This window comes from Danio rerio, chromosome 23 (genome assembly GCF_052040795.2).
Source record: "Danio rerio strain M-AB ecotype USA chromosome 23, GRCz13ab, whole genome shotgun sequence".
In the NCBI taxonomy this organism is placed as follows: domain Eukaryota; kingdom Metazoa; phylum Chordata; class Actinopteri; order Cypriniformes; family Danionidae; genus Danio; species Danio rerio.
Window position 1 is genome coordinate 757017 of NC_141043.1, and position 20812 is coordinate 777828.

General features: G+C 40.6%; 2 protein-coding genes across 3 annotated transcripts in view; one reads left to right on the forward strand and one right to left on the reverse strand.

The window, feature by feature from the left end:
- Positions 1–3715: 3715 nt before the first annotated feature.
- Positions 3716–16073, forward strand: LOC100000365 (uncharacterized). 2 transcript variants are annotated; one of them, XM_087306369.1, is made up of 6 exons: positions 3716–3772; positions 4259–5622; positions 9050–9683; positions 11398–11637; positions 13801–14053; positions 15923–16073. In XM_087306369.1, the coding sequence occupies exons 2-6, from the start codon at positions 5522–5524 to the stop codon at positions 16000–16002; spliced, it is 1308 nt and encodes a 435-aa protein (XP_087162495.1). In that variant the 5' UTR covers positions 3716–3772; positions 4259–5521; the 3' UTR covers positions 16003–16073. The 2 variants fall into 2 exon arrangements, with proteins under 2 accessions (XP_087162495.1, XP_087162496.1); XM_087306370.1 differs by lacking the exon at positions 3716–3772 and having other exon boundaries at positions 5469–5622; positions 9050–9717.
- The window catches only part of mitfb (melanocyte inducing transcription factor b), a 62726-nt gene continuing 57979 nt past the window's right edge, over positions 16066–20812 (reverse strand). The window contains exon 11 of the transcript XR_015522587.1: positions 16066–19180. The gene's annotated coding sequence lies outside the window, so the exon portion shown is untranslated. The remainder of the gene's footprint in view (positions 19181–20812) is intronic.

Here is a 20812-nt window from a genome sequence, read left to right on the forward strand (position 1 = left end):
ATAATTCAGTTATATATTTATTTATTTATTTATTTATTTATTTGTATATAAACAATGCATACACACACACACACACACACACACACACACACACACACACACACACACATCAGTTTGTTTGTGTGATTGCACTTGTGAAATCCCCTCACGGTCAGACACAAGTGATTTCCTGCTTTTACCGCTAACTTGTCTTCCGCTTGTGTGATTCATTCATGTTCTTTCATTTTTGCTTCAGTGTTTATGTGTGTGTGTGTGTGTGTGTGCGTGTGCGCGTGTGCGTGTGAGTGAGGCTCAGTGTGAAATTCATGATAAATGGAGGAAAAGCTGTGGTGCCTGCACTGCTGCATGCTGTACAGTATACACACACACATGTGCACAAATACACACACAGGTATGCACACACACATACACACACAAACACACACACGTTTGTTTTTGTGAAAAGTGGGGACATTACATAGGTTTCCATTCATTTTATACTGTCCAAACCGTATATTATATTGCCCTCACCCCACCCCTAAACCCAACCATCACAGGAGACAGTGTGCAGCTTTACTCTCTGATTAAACTCATCCTGTAGCATTTATAAGCATTTTAAGAAATGAGGACGTCATCAATGTCCTCATATTTCACCTCCTTTTTGTAATACCTGTGTCACACCCATGTCATCATACAGATTTGTGTCCTGATATGTCACAAAAACATGTACACACACACACACACACTTCATTTTGTAGGCAAAATAGTAATCAGGCTGTGCCCCTCCCCGAATAGTATCATCAGATACTTGTGTACAAGCTAAAGTCGGCAGCTCGCTCAGCAACTCTCACATGGTCACTCACTGAAGCTAGGCAGTATGGGAGACCACATGGGAAAGCTATAGGCTGCTGCCGGAAGTGGTGTTAGTGGGGCGCTCAACCTGTGGTCTGTGTGGGTCCTAATGCCCCAGTATAGTGACGGCGACTCTATAATACACAGTGAGCGACGTCTTTCGTATGGGATGTTAAACCGAGGTCCTGATTCTCTGTGCTCGTTGAAAATCTTGAGATGTCCTTCGAAAAAGAGTCGGGGTTTAACCTCGGCATCCTGGTTAATATTGCCCACTGTCTCCTCTCCACCAATGCATTATCATATCTGCTCAGGATGCTTCCCTCTCTCAGCACAATACACACTGTAGACTGCAAATGCACTGTTTATCAGTAGTTCAAGTTTGCATCAGACAATAAAACACTGTAATGTCTAGATCAGGGCTGTCCACACTTGGTCCTAAAGGGCCGATGTCTTGCTGAGTTTAGCTCCAACTTCCTTCAACATTTTTTCTAGTACATCTGGTACGAGCTTGATTAGCTGGTTGAGGTGTGTTTGATTGGGGTTGGAGCTGAACTCTCCAGGACGCCGGCCCTTCAGGTCCGAGTTTGGACTCCCCTGGTCTGGATGATCAACCCAGGCCTTCATCATGAGCATTTCATCATGTTCCTTACCAGATCTATCAATCGTTTATGAATGTGTTTCATAGTTGAGTGTGATTATGGGTCTACATGTGATGTGTGCCTGTCTGTACATGTGAACATTCAGCAGCATAAAAATACATTGGTCTACTTCACATCAGGGTTGTCACGATATTGTATTTTTCACACCATGATTATTGTGGCTAAAGCAATTCACAACATCAAGATATCTATAGAAACCATGCAGAAAAACCAAACCTAACCAAGTCACATTTCTGATCATAATAGTGTTAATAACTCATCTCTAATAACTGATTTTTTTTATATTTGTCATGATGACAGCACATAATATTAGTCTAGATATTCTTCAAGACACTAGTGTTCAGCTTACAGTGACATTTAAAGGCTTCACTAGGGTAATTAGGGTAACTAGGCAGGTTAGAGTAATTAGGCAAGTTATTGTATAACGATAGTTACAATGTAGACTATCAGGAAATAAAATAGCTTAAAGGCGCTAATAATATTGACCTTAAAATGGTGCTTAAAAAATTAAAAACTACTTTTATTCTAACCGAAATAAAACAAATGAGGCTTTCTCTGGTAGAAAAAATATTATCAGACATACTGTGAACATTTCCTTGCTCTGTTAAACACCATTTGGGAAATAGAGGACTAATAATTCTGATTTTAACTGTAAATCATACTACAGCTCTGCAAAATATGACCACTAAAGTTCATTCATTCATTCATTCATTCATTTTCTTGTCGGCTTATTCCCTTTATTAATCCGTGGTCGCCACAGTGGAATGAATCGCCAATTTATCCAGCACGTTTTTACGCAGCGGATGCCCTTCCAGCCGCAACCCATCTCTGGGAAAACTACTAAAGTTGTATTTGTAAAATTAATTCAGCATTATTTTTCAGGAAAACAGCTTCAATGTTGAAAGCTCTTCTGTGTATCACATATTAAGTATTTTTTTATGACATTTTAATGTAAATACATGTTCAAGATGTATCTTAAATTAATTTAGACTAGTCCAGATTAAGTGAAAACTACATTTTAGGTGAAACATTTTAGCTTGTTTTTTTTAGAGCACTCCTATTTGACAGTGTGGTCGACATCTCATTTTGTGTAGTGCCTCAGCCTCTATGTGTGTGTGTGTGTGCATATGAGAATATGAAGGGCAGTATCTTAGTCAAACTGATACTTAAGTCAGCCTATCTTTGTACTTTCTTTCTGAGTCACAGCCTACGTTGTGACAACAAGAAAACCTGTCTTGACACACACATACACACGCAGACAGAGACACACAGACTACTACATACAACTACATTAGTGGAGATATCTCACAGAATGTTACTCATTCTACTCGTTCTTGTCTTGTGTCATGTCTGACCTGACCTCAGCCACTAAATCCTCACAGAGCCTTTAGTTTGAATCATGAGGATAATATATAGGAAACACATCTCTGTACAAACACACAGGTCCACTGATGACACCGAAGGAGAACACTCTTTCTTATTCCAATAAAGTGTTCTGTGTGTGCACAAAATAAACATATTTATTAATTAAATCAGCATTGGATATGATTTTTAAAGTTTACTTTGAAATCCTGCTCATGAAATTTAAGGAAACACATGAAAATATGAGCATTTCTAAATAAGGATGTGTTAGATTAGTTTGGTTCAGGCTGATGCAGGAGACTCTTCAGATTGACCTCAAACTATTACTGTTCTTGAGGAATTCATCTGCATCTTAAACTGACCAGAATGAGCTCAATATGCTGAAAGGAACACTGGCTGGTGGTGATTCTGTCTTGGGGAGAGATTTGTGATCAGTTCTGAGTTAAGGTTGTGCTGCCTCCTAGTGGTATTACTTAGCTTTTGCAGGATAACATGAGCCAGATCTGTTTATCAGAAATCAGAACACGTGTAGCACATTCCCAAAGGCCAGACAGACTTACTACACTTGACATTAATTCATATTTCTATTCATTCATTATTCATATAAATATACAGTACACAAATATTGAGGTAAAATATTTACAGTAATTTACCGCACAGTAACAATATAATTATAAAGGGTGTAGTACATTTGCAGAGGCATCACTGACTAACTAAAGGTGAGATTTTACCCATAATTATATTCATATTTTTACCGTAAATGAATATTAAAGAACAATATTTACAGTAATTCACTGCACAGTAACTACAATATTTTAAAGGGTGTAGTACATTCAGAGAGGCCTCACTGACTTACTACAGGTGAGATTTTACCCATATTTTCAATTATATTTTTACAGTAGACAAATAAAGAAGACTAAGTACAGGTGAGATGTTGCCCATATTTATATTCATATTTTTACAGTACACAAATATTGAGGACATAAATTTACAGTAATTTACCGCACAGTAACTATATAGTTATAAAGGGTGTACTACGTTTGCAGAGGCATCACTGACTTACTAGAAGTGAGATTTTAACCATTTTTTCATTAATATTTTTACATAACACAAATATTAACAATAAATATTTACACTAATTCACTGTACAGTAACTAAAAAATTTTAAAGGTTGTAGTACATTCACAGAGGCGTCACTGACTAACTACAGGTGAGATTTTACCCATATTTATATTCATATTTTTACAGTACAAAAATATTGAGGGAAAATATTTACAGTAATTTACTGTACTGTAATGTTATGATTTTAAAGGGTGTAGTACATTCTCAGAGGCCTCACTGACTTACTATGGGTGATATTTTACTCATATTTTCATTCATATTTTTACATAACACATATAATAAAGATAAATATTTACAGTAATTCACTGTACAGTAATTTTAAGATTTTTAAAGGTTGTAGTACAGTCACAGAGGCCTCACTGACTTACTACAGGTGAGAGTTTACCCATATTTATATTCATATTTTTACAATACATGAATATTTAAGAAAAATATTTACAGTAATTCACTGCACAGTAACTATAATATTTTAAAGGGTGTAGTACATTCTCAGAGGCCTCACTGACTTACTACAGGTGAGATTTTACTCGTGTTTTCATTAATATTTTTACAGTACACAAATAAAGAAGAGAAATATTTTCAGCAATTCACCGTATAGGAACTATTTAATTTTAAAGGATGTAGTACATTCTCAGAGGCCTCACTGACTTTGTCACTAGGGGGGTCTGAAAAGTTGCTAAGATGGCAAAAGTCCCTAAATAGTCTGTCTGCTCACTTCTCATTGGTGTATCAGTCACCCACAGACCAAACCCATCAAGCCTCATCCTGCCACACCTATTTCTGACAAAAGCATCTACTAAATGTAAATGTCATGTAAATGTAATCCCAGCTCTACCCCTACCCCTTCCTCCTGGTTTTGTGCATTGATGTGGAGGGGTCAGGGTGTCCCAGTCCCCTGCAGGGAACTCTATTAGGAGACACTATGGGATACAATCCCTCTCTTGTAACCTCCTGAAGCACAGGTGAAATCAATCTCATTTAATTGGCGGGACCGTGTTTGTGTGTGACATCAGACCGGGAGGTATAAAAGCTCCACGGAAGTGAACAACTTCAGCTTTTTCTCTCTTCACTCAGATGCCTTTTTCGTCCTACTTACAAGTACTGATAAGGCACTACGATAAGACATTACACTGAAATTCACACACACATGCTCTCTTTTTGCATCACTATTAAAATTAATAAGGCAATTAGAGGAATAACATGTAAATCCTGTGCCTCCCCGTGTCCTCGTGTTATCACCAATCAGGACACGCACGGTTTATGTGTGTGCGCAGTGCCTTTGTCCAGAGGAAGGGGGACGGGAAAAAGTAGGAGTGACATTGGGCCAAAATCAAGCTATGTAGTGTAAACCAGACTTATTAGACTCGAATCAACGACCTTTCTGTGAGTCAACAACTGAACCAGTGCAATGCCATGCCAACACATCCTCTACTGTACATTCCGGATCTATTTATAGTCTCCTACAGTTCCTCCCTCCACCGTCACCTCAGCCGCGGCTTCACTTTCTGCTTTACACTTGGCACAAGTTTGACTTCGGTGTGTCCAAAATGAGTGATCGTGAATTCAGATTGGAGCATTCTGACTGTACGTGGAGCAGGCGGAGGGCAGACTGCATGCCCGCTGGAGGACGACTGTCAGACGCAAAGATGTGAGTCAATGGACACTTTCTGAAAAATTATGCGTATTGATATATGGTGACACGGTGGCTCAGTGGTTAGCACTGTAGCCTCACAGAAAGAAGGTCACTAGTTCGAGTCCCGTCTGGGTCAGTTGGCATTACTGTGTGGAGTTTGCATGTTCTCCCCATGTTGGGTTTCCTCAGGGTGCTCCGGTTTCCCCCACAGCCCAAACACATGCGCTATAGGGGAACTGATCAACTACATTGATCATAGTGAATGAGTGTGGATGAGTGTTTCCCAGTACTGGGTTGCAGCTGGAAGGACATCCGCTGTGTAAAACATATACTGGATAAGTTGGTGGTTCATTTAAGCCTGCTGTGCTTTACGGTTTAGCCGTTGCGCTCGGTGCACCTGCAGTTGAAGAAAACTGAGCGTGGTTGTTTTTTCTTTGTCCAATCAAATGAAAGCAGAGGCGGGGTTTCCGTTGAGGCGAGCTTATGTTGTCAAGACGACTTTGAAGACATTTAAAGATGGAGGGGAAACTTGCGGTTGCTGGTTCGAGCTTTCTGGAGATGTATGACTTCACAAATCTTGAATATTATAATTATGACAACATCAACAGCAGCGCTCACACACAACACGCAACTGACTCAATGGTTGCATAGCGACATATAAAGCACAGAGCACTTGTCAACAAACAAAGTGTGTGGTGTGGTGCACATAGTGTCTCAGAGCAGAAGAGTGTGTTCGAAGGGAACGGCACGTTATACACATTGCAATAAAAAAAAATCTTCCCTGCGCAAACAATCATGGATGCCTGAAGTGTCCATCAGTTGTACTCTTCAAGATCCAAAGGGCCCTATGAAGGGGCCAGTTTTCAGCACTTTTTTTTTTTTTGGAACGACACCTCAATAGGGGTGAAGCAGTGGCGCAGTAGGTAGTGCTGTTGCTTCAATGCAAGAAGGTCGCTGGTTTGATCCTCGGCTCAGTTGGCGTTTCTGTGTGGAGTTTGCATGTTCTCCCTGCGTTCAGTCCAAAGACATGCGGTACAGGTGAATTGGGTAGGCTAAATTGTCCGTGGTGTATAAGTATGTGTGAATATGTGTGTGGATGTTTCCCAGAGATGGGTTGCGGCTGCAAGGGCATCCGCTGCGTAAAAACTTGCTGGATAAGTTGGTGGTTCATTCCGCTGTGGCAACCCCAGATTAATAAAGGGACTAAGCCGACAAGAAAATGAATGAATGAAAGACACCTAAATATGAAACCATGTTCGTTTTCACTGCAAAGTGCCCTTCGGAGGGTGATATATCCCATTTGGGGCGTACAGTGATTCTCGATGTTCTCAGTGTTACTGTTTCAACCTGGACTTGGCTGAGTGCAGCACAAACAAATCAATAAACAAATAAATTTGCACCAAAAATAAAAAGGGAATAAATATAGTAAAGGCTAACTCTTACTTCATTTCTATCTCGCAGTGAGAATTGTGATGATTTTTCATTTGTGAATGAGTTCACTATAAAGTCAGTGGTGAGTTGTTTGCTTCATGTTGAAGTGTGTTTCTATTTCAAGAGCCGACCTTACAGTAGAAAGCATGAGGTCAAGTTCACAGAGAGAGAGTGTGTGTGTGTGTGTGTGTGTGTGTGTGTGTGTGTGTGTGCTGTATGTCTAGTGGGGCAGGTTTAGTGTCTGTGCACTTTAATAGACTCAATTCTCTCTTATACAGTTGAAGTCAGAATTATTAGCCCCACTGAACTAAAAGCCCCGCTGTTTATTTTCCCCCTAATTTCTGTTTAACGCAGAGCAAGTTTTTACAACACATTTCTCAACATGATAGTGTGAATAACTCATCTCTAATAACTGATTTATTTTCTCTTCGCCATGATGACAGCACATAATATTAGACTAGATATTCTTCAAGACACTAGTATACAGCTTAAAGTGGCATGTAAAGGCTTCACTAGGGTAATTAGGCAGGTTAGGGAAATTATAAAAGTTTTTGTATAATGACTATCGAAAAAGTAAGGGGATAATAATATTGACCTTATAGTGGTCTTTAAAAAAGACTCTCCAGAAGAAAAAATATTATAAGAAATACTGTGAAAATTTCCTTGCTCTGTTAAACATGATTTGGGAAATATTTTAAAAAGAAAAAAAAAAATCAAAGGAGGCTAACATGACTTTTATTTAACAGAGTAAGTCAATCGAGAGCCAGTTCTTATTCACACAATATAATAATAATTGCAGATAATAACAAATAAAACCAAGGAAAAACTAGAAACAAGCACAGAGATCTTGTACTATTGACTGGATTGAATTTTAAAAGGATGATAGTAGAATAAAAGTGTTGAGCTTTAAGGTCTGCTGCATACAACATACAGCATGAGTATCTAATATTCAGATTCTATATGTAGGTATGTATATCAAACATTATGGTTCTCCAAAAACTTAATATCACAAATGGTGTACAAATCAATTACCATTTTTGGAAGCCGAAATGTAAACAAATTACACAAAATACTGCTAAAATAAATAAATACATAAATAATACAAACGGTAAAGAACATGCACCATATTTGTAAACACATTATACACAATACTAGGTTTAAAATGTGTTAATTATTACAAATAATGTAAAGCATGTGTACATATTTAGATGTGCACATAGTTTATGTATATATTTTTAGCCAAAATGTAAATAAATTATACAAAATATTGTGTAAAAAACGTTTTAATATAAAAATAATTAAATTAATATTACAAATTGTGTAAAGCACATGTACCACATTTTTGGCTAGACTGTATACTATAGTATGTTTATATATATATATATATATATATACTCTGTACAGAAATGCCAGCTGACCCAGCCGAGGCTCGAACCAGCGACCTTCTTGCGGTGAGGCGACCCACTATGCCACCTATTATTATTTATTTGTTTATTTTCTTTTCGGCTTAGTCCCTTTATTAATCTGGGGTCGCCACAGCGGAATGAACCACCAGCTTATCTTGCATATTTATATATGCAACCCATCTCTGGGAAACATCCACACACACTGATTCACTCTTATACACTACGGACAATTTAGCCTACCCAATTCCCCTGTACCACGAGTGTTTAGACTGTGGGGGAAACCGGAGCACCCAGAGGACACCCAGGTGAACACAGGGAGAACATGCAAACTCCACACAGAAATGCCAACTGAGCCTGCCGACCTTCTTGCGCCACCGTGTTGCCTATTATTTATTATATCTTAATTTATTCATTGACTAATTTTAATGTTGTTGTCATTATTATTTCCCTTTAGAATTCTTTTGATTGTGGATCTGGCTTTGGGGTGTGCAATGTTTGCTGTGTTTAAGTGATGTGTGTGTTATATACTGTGTATTATATAGTAATATGCAAACTGAATAACAGATAAATATATAGTTTAAAAAGTGTGTAATTTGTCTCCACAGTTACGAATCTCACACAGAAGAAGGCGTCACATGGACAGTGGTCAGTCCAATCATCTTCAGCTATCGAGTAATTCAGTCTGAGAATCTTCTAGATGTCAGAAACGACACTCTACTGCTGGGCCACATCAGCAGCCCTGAGGAACGCCAGATCCTTCAGAACAACAGCACACAAATAAAGCGATTTATAGTGATCGACGAAGCCGTAAACAATCTCTACGGCTCTCAAGTCAAGGCCTATTTTGACGCCAGAAAAGTGACGTACAGGATCCTTCCATTGCCAACAACTGAGGAGAACAAATCCATGACTCTGGTGACTTTAATTTTGGAGGAAATCCACAAATTTGGGATCGACCGCCGCACGGAGCCTATTATTGCAATCGGAGGCGGTGTGTGTCTGGATGTTGTGGGTTTGGCAGCTTCATTGTATCGCAGACGCACTCCATATATACGCGTGCCCACTACTTTACTGGCGTACATTGATGCTAGTGTTGGAGCAAAGAATGGAGTCAACTTTATGGACTGTAAAAATAAGCTCGGCTCATACGTTCCTCCTGTGGCGGCGCTTTTGGATCGGACATTTCTAAAGTCTTTACCACGCAGACATATATCCAATGGGTTGGCTGAGATGATGAAGGTACACCTACTGCATGGAGGACAGCATGCTATTGGTCAGTTTTACACGTTTCAGAGAGCTTAAAGGCACAGTATGTAATTTTGGCTACTAGAATACAAGCATATTTTGATGAGTGTGGAATCCTGGGAGTTGTAGGCTTCATCGTCATCCTGCAGAAATCATGTAGATGACGCGGAAAGTTTTCAACACATTATCATAGTAGTATGAATAGAGCTGTACAAAAATAAAGCTTTAAAACAAAGATAAAAACAGAGAATAAAGCATGAACATAATTGAAACTTGTTGAATAGAAATCTTACTTCAAGAAATGAAAGGCACGGTATGTCATTTTGGCCACTAGAGGGCGTTTGTTTGCAACAAACATAGGCTTATTTTGATGAGTTTAGACTCATGGGAGTTGTAGTCTTCATCATCAATCATATTGAGGATGAGGTAAAGTGTTCAACACTCATTATCATGATAGTATGAACAGAGTAAGACTGAAAGAAGCAAAATGAGAGAAATCCTGAAGTGAATGTTTCAGTGACGCCTCTATTCTGTAAGTTAGCATCATTCTGCTTCCCAACAACAAAAAAACAATATGATTTTTCATTAGCTTCTGTATTATTATAGAATTAAGCTCTCTGACCAGCAAAGGTTATGACTCTTACTCACTGTCTTCATGATAATCTTCATAACAGTACATTTTAAAAACAGGTAAAAGCTTTAAAAATAACACCTGCATTTCATATATAGAAGAAAACGTGAAAACAATTCAAACTTATGTTGAATAGAAATCTTTAAGAATCTAGAGAATCAAGAAAATAAAAACATGAAAAGCACAGTGTGTGATTTTGGCCACTAGAGGGCGTTTGTTTGCAACAAACAAAAGTGTATTTTGATGATGGTGTGACCGAAATAGGAGAAATCGTGTTGATGATGAGTAAAGTATTCAACACTTTTCATACCAGAATGTATGAAGCTATAAGATTCAGAAAATCTTTTTTCCCTTACATTTAAGTGTATAAATATAACCTAAAGATATAGTTGTAAATATGGTTAACAATGTTAAAGAATAGCAGTTTACAGCACAACTACAGCGATAAAGAAAGAGGAATCATATTGTCACATACAAGAGGATTTTTCCAAGATTTTTCAGAGTAAAAATCTAAAAACATAATCAGCAGAGGAATATTTATGTTTAAAGTCAAATGTATTGGCCCTCCTGTTAATTTGCATATATATTTTTCTAATATTTCCCAAGTGATGTTGAACAGATTCAGGAGTTGTTCACAGTATTTCCTCTAATGTTTGTTCTTCTGGAGAAAGTCTTATTAGTTTTATTTGGGCTAGAATAAAAGCAGTGTTTAATAGTGTTAAAGTCATGTTAAGCTCAATATTATTCACCCCTTCAGCAATATTAGTGTTGGATTGTCTCCAGAACAAACCACTGTTATACAATGACTTGCCTAATTACCCTAACTTTACCCTAATTACCCTAGTGAAGCCTTTACATGTCACTGTAAGCTGAACACTAGTGTCTTAAAGAATATCTAGTCTAATATTATTTACTGTCATCATGATGAAGATGAAATAAATCAGTTATTAGAGATGAGTTATTGAAACTATAATGATTATAAATGTGTTGAATAAATCTGCTCTCCGCTAAACAGAAATTGGGGGAAAAACTCAGGAGTATAATAATTCTGACTTCAACTCTACATCTCTCCAACAGATGGCGCTGATGAAACACAAAGAGCTGTTTGAACTTCTGGAGAAAGAAGGCAGACATTTGTTGGACTCCCGTTTCCAGCCATCGTCTACAACCCAAGAAAGTGTGTGTCCGGATGCAGCGAGTGTGTGCACCAGGCTGGCCATCGAGTCCATGCTGGAGGAACTAGCCCCGAATCTGTGGGAGGACGAGCTGGACAGACTGGTGGATTTCGGACATATCATCAGTCCAGAGCTGGAGATGGTGCGTTCGCACTTATATTAGCACTTGATAGCACTTGTGTGTTTCTCAGTGTTGAAGTGGTCATAGGTAACTCAGAATGAATGGGAGAGCACAACACATCATTATTCCACAATCCTATTAGCTGATCCCTAACCCTAACTCCAGGATGGTGTAATCAAGACTTTCAGGCCCCGTTTACACAACCCAAGCTCATTCTGGAAACGTAGCCCCGCGGACGTTTCTGGAGACCGTGATTTACGTGGCCAGAGGTACGTAAGGCTGCGTTTAGTTTTTTTCGAGCGAACGCTGCGGGGCGGTGTGGCCCTGCTCCGCCCCTCCTCTTCGCGCTCGCCGGCCGACGGCTCGCCTCCGAGTGGAGGGCTTTCCCGATGCAACCAGTTTGTCCGCTTAGCTCACAGCGTTGCGTCGGCGGAGCGGAGGCTCTGGAGGAGGAGCCGGCCTCTGGAGGAGGACGACGACCGTGATCGAGTCCGGGGAACAGCGGTTCCGCAAATCAGGTAAGACGAAAAACGGAATCCGAAAAATAAGGGCGAAAACGCGGCGGGATCCGAAAACGCGGTCGAAATCGAAGACGAGGGCTTTTGCTTTTTTTTTTTTCTGGACGGCTTTTGCGAACTGTCGCTCGGGTTTAGGGAAGGAGGAGGAGGAGGAAGAGGAGGGCGGCCGAGTCTTCCGATCCGGCGGCTTTTCGAGCGAGAACGGCGCGGACGCGAACGGCGCGCGCTCCCGAGAGGTGCCTGAGACGCGAAAAAGCGCGCACAGCGGCCTCTCGCGGATCCGTGAAAACAAAAACCGCTCGTATACGTACCTCCCGGGACGTAAATAAAACGTAAATAAAAATTGGGATACAATACTACAATGAGCCCGGGTTGCGTTTACACTAGTGCGCTTTAGTTTTAAAACGATGTTTTAGATCATAAATGATCCGCGTCCACACTACGCCACCAAAAACTTATATCATGTGACCATTCGTGCACTCTGGGCATGCGTGTTCGAGTATAAACAGGAAGCATGTGTCTCGCTCGGCATTTGGTTATTGTTAGTCAACAAACGCCGGTTGAACAATGAACACGATGGCAAAGAAAGCAAGAGAGGTATTTTTGTGGACAGACGACGAGGTCGAGTTACTAAACGTAACAAATGAATAACTGCACAATGGCGCCTAAAACAGACAACAGTGCAAACAACGCTCCCATTTCTGTGTCAGTGTTGTTGTTTACAGTGAAGGCTGGTCTGCTGTCTTCCGGTAGCGTTAGAGCCATGTGTTATAGTCATGTGATAGGGGCTTGACGAATAAGGGAAGGATACGCAATGACACAAAAGCTCCAATCAAATAGCGAATCTCAGCAGCCCCGCCTCCTATTTCAGATGTCTCCGTTTTCCCTCATCCACACTGAGACGGAGCAGCAGCGCTTCAGAATGAAAACAGCCTCTCCAGCGTTTCCAAAACGATCCGCTTTCGGCGCTCGAAAACTCTGGCGTAGTGTGGACGGATGGCGTAACCGTGTCAAAACTTCAAACTAAAATGCATTAGTGTAAACGCGGCCTCAGAAAGAGGAAAACAATAGTGTTAGACTGATAACGGCAGCCAGAAGAATCAGATTTACTGTCCACCAGCAGGGTTCCCACACTCACCAACAGCAGATTCCAGGGTTTTCAAGCACTTTTCAAAGCAACATTAATTTTAAATCAAGCGCGTTTATAATTCATGCCCAGCATATGTAGCACCGTGAAAGTCTTCACTGTATTTAACGTTTCACTTACACTGCCGTCTCACAGCAAGAAGATCACTGGTTCTAGTCCTGGCTGAGTCAGTTGGTGTTTCAGTGCAGTGTTGCCAGATTGGGCATATTTCCAACCAATTGGGCAGTTTTGAACTTGATTGTGCGGGTAAAAAATGACAGACGGGTAGAGAAAGTTCGGGCGGTTTTGCCACGGCGCCCCCCCAGCCCCAGCACATGTGTTCTTACTGACATGCACAGATGAATTGCTCAGCAAAAAAACTAGCAATGTGAGCTAAAAACATCAATATGGGTAGCTTCAGGGTAATTCCATGTGTACTTTAAGATGCTGATGACCATTAAACGTGTCTTGTGAAAAGGGTTCATAAATGTGCAGATCAGCAGTCTCGAGTTAATAATCGTCTATTCTCCTTAAAAACAGAAGGTTCTTCCAGCGCTTCTGCATGGTGAGGCGGTGAACATCGATATGGCTTTTATGGTGTACGTGGCTCATGAACGAGGTTTTCTGAGTGAACAGGACAAACGGCGGATCGTGGTGTGTATGCAGAGTCTGGATCTGCCCGTCTGGCATTCACACTGCAGTCTGGAGCTCATACTGAAGTCTCTGAACGACCGACTCAAACACTCGGCTGGATCTCTGAGGATGCCTCTGCCCACAGCGCTGGGGAAAGCACGTATGTTCAAATTTGTGTGTGTGTGTGTGTATATATATATATATGCCTAATTACCCTAACTTTACCCTAATTACCCTAGTGAAGCCTTTACATGCCACTGTAAGCTGAACACTAGTGTCTTGAAGAATATCTAGTCTAATATTATGTGCTGTCATCATGATGAAGAGAAAATAAATCAATTAGAAATATTACAACTATTATGATTAGAAATGCGCTGAAAAAAATCTTCTCTCCATTAAACAGAAAATTGAGAATATAATAATTCTGACTTCATTCATTCATTCCTTTTCTGCCGCTTTTCCGGGGTCGGGTCGTGGGGCAGCAGTCTTAGGAGAGAACCTCAGATTCCCCTTTCCCCAGACACTTCCTCCAGCTCCTTCGAGGGGATCCCGAGATGTTCCCAGGCCAGCCGAGAGACAAATTCCCTCTAGCATGTCCTGGGTCTTCCTCGAGACCTCCTCCCGGTAGGACATGCTTGGAACACCTCCATAGGTATAGGCGTCCTAGAGGCATCTGGATGCCTGAGCCACCTCAGCTGACTTCTCTGGAAGCAGCGGTTCAACTTCGAGCTCCTTCCGGGTGTCAGAGCTCCTCACACTATCCATAAGAGTGGGCCCTGCCACCCTTAGAAGGAAACTCATTTTGGCCACTTGTATTCGAGATCTTGTCCTTTCGGTCATGACCCAAAGCTCATGAGCATAGGTGAGAGTAAAAATGTAGATTGACCGGTAAATCGGGAGCTTTTCCCTTCGGCTCAGCTCCTCCTTTACCACAACGGAGCGGTACATCGACCGCATTACTGCTGCCGCTGCACCAATCCGCCTGTCAGTCTCACGTTCTGTCCTTTCCTCACTCGTAAACAAAAACCCAAGATACTTAAACTCCTCCACCTGGGGTAAGGACTTTCCTCCAACCTGGAGTTGGCAAACCACCTTTTTCCATTAGAGCACCATGACCTCAGACTTAGAGGTGCTGATTCTCTATTCTGACTTCAGCTGAATATTTTAGGAGACACTAGTAGTTCACACGGAGTTGATCACTGCAAGTTCATGTTGAGCTGATAGAGCTTTAGCTTGAAAGCACCAATCACTCTAATTGGTATAAAATGGGCTAACAGAATGCCTATGAGATTGGCAAATGCAGCTCTCACTATTATTATAATCTCTGTAATCTACCAAACAAACCATCTTTCCATACGTAGTGCTCCCCCTACCTAGGGTGATCCCATATGCAACTCTTGTCACAGGTCTCTCCATTAGGGTAGCAGTGATCTCCGCAGTGTCCTTCCCCTTCATGACTGGCACGCTTTCAGAATGTACTGTTGTGTTCTGGATTAGCGCTAGAGGAAATTGCCAGGCATGATTGGTTAGTAAGGTAACAAGGGCTAGGGATGTTGGATGGTTACGCCTTCAGTGGTGCTTTGGTGTTCATGCCAATCGCCTGGCACTCGGCACCCCAAAGCACATAACGGGTTCAGGTGCACAAGAATTTTCTCCCTAGTCAATCAACTTGACATAAACTTTTAGTGATCGACTGAGGGGGAACGTCTTGGTTACCTAGAGTACGTAACCCTCTTTCCCTGGAGGAGGGAACAGAGATGTTTATGTCCCCCTGCCACAGGAGCTGAATCCACCATTGCTGAATGCAGGCAGGTTCAGCTCTTCAGTAATTAGTCTGATGAGCTCCTCTCTCAAGCAGCCTTTTTTACTCCTGATTGGCCGATTTTATACAAATTAGAGTGATTGGTGCTTCTAAGCAAGTCCCCTAGTCGATCAACTCAACATAAGCATCTCTGTTCCATCTTTAGGGAACGAGTGTTATGTACATAACAAAGACCTTTTGTGTGATTGTTTTTCTCATCTCCTACAGGAATCTTCAATGACATAGAAGAAATGGTCGTGTGTCAGGTGTTCAAGAAATGGAGTGAAGAGCTCTGCGAGAAACCGTAATACTGGAAATGCAAATGTATCAACCCAATGAATGTGAACCCAAATAAAACACACCACCAGGAGTTGTGAAAACCACTCAGTTTTATTTCAACGTCTTGTAACATTTTCATTCCCAATACACTTGTCAAGCTACAAACTTTCCTCAGAAAGTGCTTCAGGAATCTCTAAAAACAACTCTTGTACTGAAAGGTGACTTTTCCCAACAGGTTCCAGATTGAGGTGAAGTCGTATTCGCACATTCAGACTTTAAAAAAATAGGAGAGAAGAATTTAAAAAGGAGAATACAGATTATTATAGTGACACATTCCCAACCCAAGCTCATATTGAAAGCGTTGCCCCACCGACGTTTCTAGAGACCGCGATTTAAAAGGCCGGAGGTACGTATGGCTGCATTTCGTTTTGTCAAGCGCTCCTCTTCGCGCTCGCCAGCTGACGGCTCACCTCCGTGTGGAGGGCTTTCCCACCACAACTAGTTTGTCCGGTTAGCTCGTCGTGTTACGTCGGCAGAGCGGAGGCCTGGAGGAGGAGAAGCCGGCCGCGGTGACGACCGTATTCGAGTCTGGGGAAGAGCGGTTTCAGAAATCAGGTAAGACAAAAAACAGAATCCAAAAAATAAAGCGAATGAGTTCATAACGGGGGGAGAATGCGGTAAAATCCGCGGTCAAAATCGGACGAGGGGTTTTCTTTTTCTGGACGGCTTTTGTAAATCATCACTTGGGTTTAGGGAAGCAGGAGGAGGAGGAGGGTGGCGTCAACCGTCCAGTCATTCAGTCAGTCAGCCTCCGGTGGCTTTTTACGATAGAACAGCATGGGCGCGCGCTCACGAGAGGTGTTCGAAAAAAAAAGCATGCACAGTGGCCACTCGCGGACTCGCAAAAACAAAAACTATACAAATACATACCTCCCGGGACATATTTTACAGTCTCCAGAAATGTCCGCGGGGCTACGTTTCCAGAATGAGCCTGGGTTGCACATTCCCTATATTGTTTACCACATTACTTTGAATATCGGCTCTGAAGAATGACTTCAAAACAACATTTGCACTATTTCATCGACTGTCAGCAATGTTCTACTTTGACAGTCATTGGTGATTAGTTGATGATTTGGTGTCAGAAGTGTCTTATATGAAAGGCGCGAAGCCCTTTAGATTTTGCTTATTTGAGTTCAATAAATCTGATCATGTCTTGATGTTGACTGATTTGATGAGGACAGTGCGGTCTTACTCAGCTCAGACTAAAGTGTCATCACTGAACAGAAATAATGTCCAGTATAGAATATAAAGTCCTGCTGCAGTGGAGACAGAATGAATATTGTGTCTGACTCCATCATGAGCTTGGAGGACTGCATCCATACATCTCTGACATGACTCACATCACTGATTAATAAAGTCATCTGGAATGAAGAAGAAAGCCTTCAGCAGGATCCCAGAGCTCATCAAGAGTCTTTGTGTTCATCTTCAACACCTCCTCCTTCATCAGCTCAATAATGTTGATGCTGGTGACTGGGCTGGCCAATCCTGGAGCAGCTTTGCTTTCAGGAGCTTTAATGTGGAGGCTGAAGTATGAGCAGGAGCGCTATCCTGCTGGAGAATTGTCCCTCTCCTGTGGTTTGTAATGTAATGGGCAGCACAGATGTCTTGATACCTCAGGCAAGTGTGTGATTGCACTAATACTTCTCTGACAAGTCTGAATGTGCGAATTTAAAACCAACTTCACCCCAACGTCTTGAACTCACAAGCTTCATAAGGAAATTCAACCAAGCTGTTGTAAGTCCTTCCTTAAATAAAGTTTGGTTAAGCTTCAATAATAAGACACAAAAGTATTTAAGAAAACGAAACAAATAAAACAATCTTTAGAGCCAAGACACTCTTATAACAGCGCTTTAGCCGAAAATCACCTTTCATTGACGTCACACATGCATTCGTACAGGAGCCTGTGCTTAACCTGTTACCTGATTGTCTGAATTATTGCTCAGAAAAGGAAATTGCAACAGCCAGTTTTGCTAAACAAATCCACAATGAGAGATACGGAACAGTTTCACTGCATATTTAGACTTCACTCGGGATTTGGCAACATCTTTTAAGTAGTCAACACTGTAACGTTACATTCAGAGGACGACTTTCAGTAGTTTCTAGGCAAAGTATATGATAGGTTGTGTGAATTATACAAAATCATTTCCTTGCTGACATGTTGATCCAAACTAGGGAAGCTCATTTGTGCTGCAGAATAAATAAAAAAGTAGATTGCCAATTGGGTTAGTGAAATAATCTGATTTTAAAGCAAAATTTCTTCCCCCACTGTCAGATTATTTAGCGTGTTTTAAGGAGAAGCTCACTTCCTTTTGACTTATTATTTCTGAAAACAAGACTACATGTATTGCTCATCTAGAAAATGCTTCCTGATTTAAAAACTTGTAAATATTTGGACTAGAAACGAGACAAAAACTCTAAGTGAGAACATTTGTTTTTGCAGTGACGTTGCTCACTAGAGAAGCTCATTTCTGCTGCAGAATAAATATAAAAAGCGTGACTTTTTGTCCCAAAAGATGGACTTTTTTTCATGTGACTGCATTCAAATCTCACAACATTGACTTCTCCTTTTAGACCTATGGGTTTTAGGAATATTTTGAGTTAACATCTTCCAGTCATGAGCTAAAAAGTCTTTAAATATGCATTTCAAGAGTTCACATTGCTTTTAGCAGGTTAGGCATGCTGTCCCGAGAGAGAACCCTGAGCTTGAAGATGATTGAGCCCAGAGCTCCCGCCTGGTCAGTTAGCATATAAGGGGTGTCTGAGATCAGCAAGGTCTCCAGAGCTGCCCCTAGTAAAGGAGGAGATGCGGTGGAAGGGGGAAGATTAAGCTGCGGTCACACTGGACTTTTCACCCCATAGACTTCCATTCATACGCATGTGAATCTGTCAGACCGCAAACGGAAGCTCGTGTGACACGTTCTGCAGTTTTGGAAAGTTCAAGCTGCAAAATCCGTTCAGGTGACTGCATGAGGACAATCCAATATCAAAACATGACCTCTCTGTACAGAAATTCAAAATATGGACCAATCGCTCACTCTTTTAATGACTGATCATGTTTAATCCTGACATATTTTTACAGCTCCATATACGACGAATTTTGCATGCTCAAACTCGAGTGCAGGGGTGGCCAACCCTGTTCCTGGAGATCTCCCTTCCTGCAGATTTCAGTTGCAGCCCGTATCAAACACACCTGCCTGTAATTATCACGTGGTGTTCAGGTCCTAATTAATGGGTTCAGGTGTGTTTGATATGGGTGGCAGCTGAAATCTGCAGGAAGGTGGCTCTCCAGGAACAGGGTTGGCCACGCCTGCTCTAGTGTGACCGCGGTATGGTGAAATCGGTCTATTTATTGTAGGCTTGAATCAATCTGATTGGATTATTGCTGATTACAGATGAAGGACAAGCCGCGATCAACCATATCACGTGCTCCTCTCGAAATGAGTTTATAAAACTTCACTTGTCAGATGAAGTCGGGGAAAATTGTTGATAAAAATAGCCATGTGAATTTACTGTAGGCATGGCCTAAGAGTTACGAAACTGCCTATGTAGAAATAAAGGCAGAAAACAGATGAATGCATGCAAAAAAAAAAGCATGTAAACATGCAATTGCAATAGTCAGAATTGTGAATTTAAAACTCTGAATTTTAAGAAAACAGTTTAAAAAAGTGAGTTTTTATGTACACTATATACAGTTAAAGGTAAAGTTATTCAGACATTTGTATTATTTTCCAAATATTTCCCAAATGCTGTTTAACAGATTTTTTTCAGCACTAAATTTTTAATATATTTCCTCTTCATCATGATGACAGCACATAATATTAGACTAGATGTTCTTCAAGACACTAGTGTTCAGCTTACAGTGACATGTAAAGGCTTCACTAGGGTAATTAGGGTAAAGTTAGGGTAATTAGGCAAGTCATTGTATAACAGTGGTTTGTACTGGAGACAATCCAACACTAATATTGCTGAAGGGGCGAATAATATTGAGCTTAACATGACTTTAACACTGCTTTTATTCTAGCCCGATTAAAACTAATAAGACTTTCTCCAGAAGAACAAATATTAGAGGAAACACTGTGAACAACTCCTCAATCTGAGAAACATCACTTGGGAAATATTGGGAAAATATGTAAATTTCACAGAAGATAGAATAATTTTTCAACTGTATGTGTATAAGTAAACATCAGTCTCCATTCAGTTGTACAGAACTCATATTGTGAACATAATATTGTGTGACATGATAGAAAAATAATCTGCAGGTTTGGATCAACACGAATACAAGGAAATATCTGACACATATTTCCGTCGAACTATTGCTTGAAGTACCATGTTTGTAATGTAAGGCACTTGACAGTGATCTGACTAAGACAGCTAAACTAACATCTTCCCATCAACACATCTGAACGTTACCTTTGCATAGTTCTATCAAACAACACTTAATATAGTACCTACGTGATCATAATAGTGGCACAAACTGGATGCTACGTCAAGGCAAACATCAGTAGAAATACACAGTAACAGCTTATTATTATTATTATTATCATTAGAAACACACCATGTAGGAATTATTATTAATAAAAAAACACAAGTGTTAGAATAAAATGTAAAATATGTATTAAAATGTTCAAGGTATGACCGTTCTTCCAGTGTCTTCGCTAATATAAAACATAAATAAAAATCCCAGATCTTTCTCCTTAATCTCCTAAACATGTGGAAATGCTAATTATAAATGTGTTTTAAGGGTAATACACTGGAGTCTGAAGATTGACACGTTATTCC

Excerpts from the sequence above, each read along its gene's own strand:
- LOC100000365 (XM_087306369.1), top strand. The coding sequence starts at position 5,522 with ATGAGTGATCGTGAATTCAGATTGGAGCATTCTGACTGTACGTGGAGC. Across the intron at positions 5,623-9,049 it reads CGACTGTCAGACGCAAAGAT|TTACGAATCTCACACAGAAG; the intron begins GTGAGTCAATGG and ends TTGTCTCCACAG. Across the intron at positions 9,684-11,397 it reads GGTTGGCTGAGATGATGAAG|ATGGCGCTGATGAAACACAA; the intron begins GTACACCTACTG and ends TCTCTCCAACAG.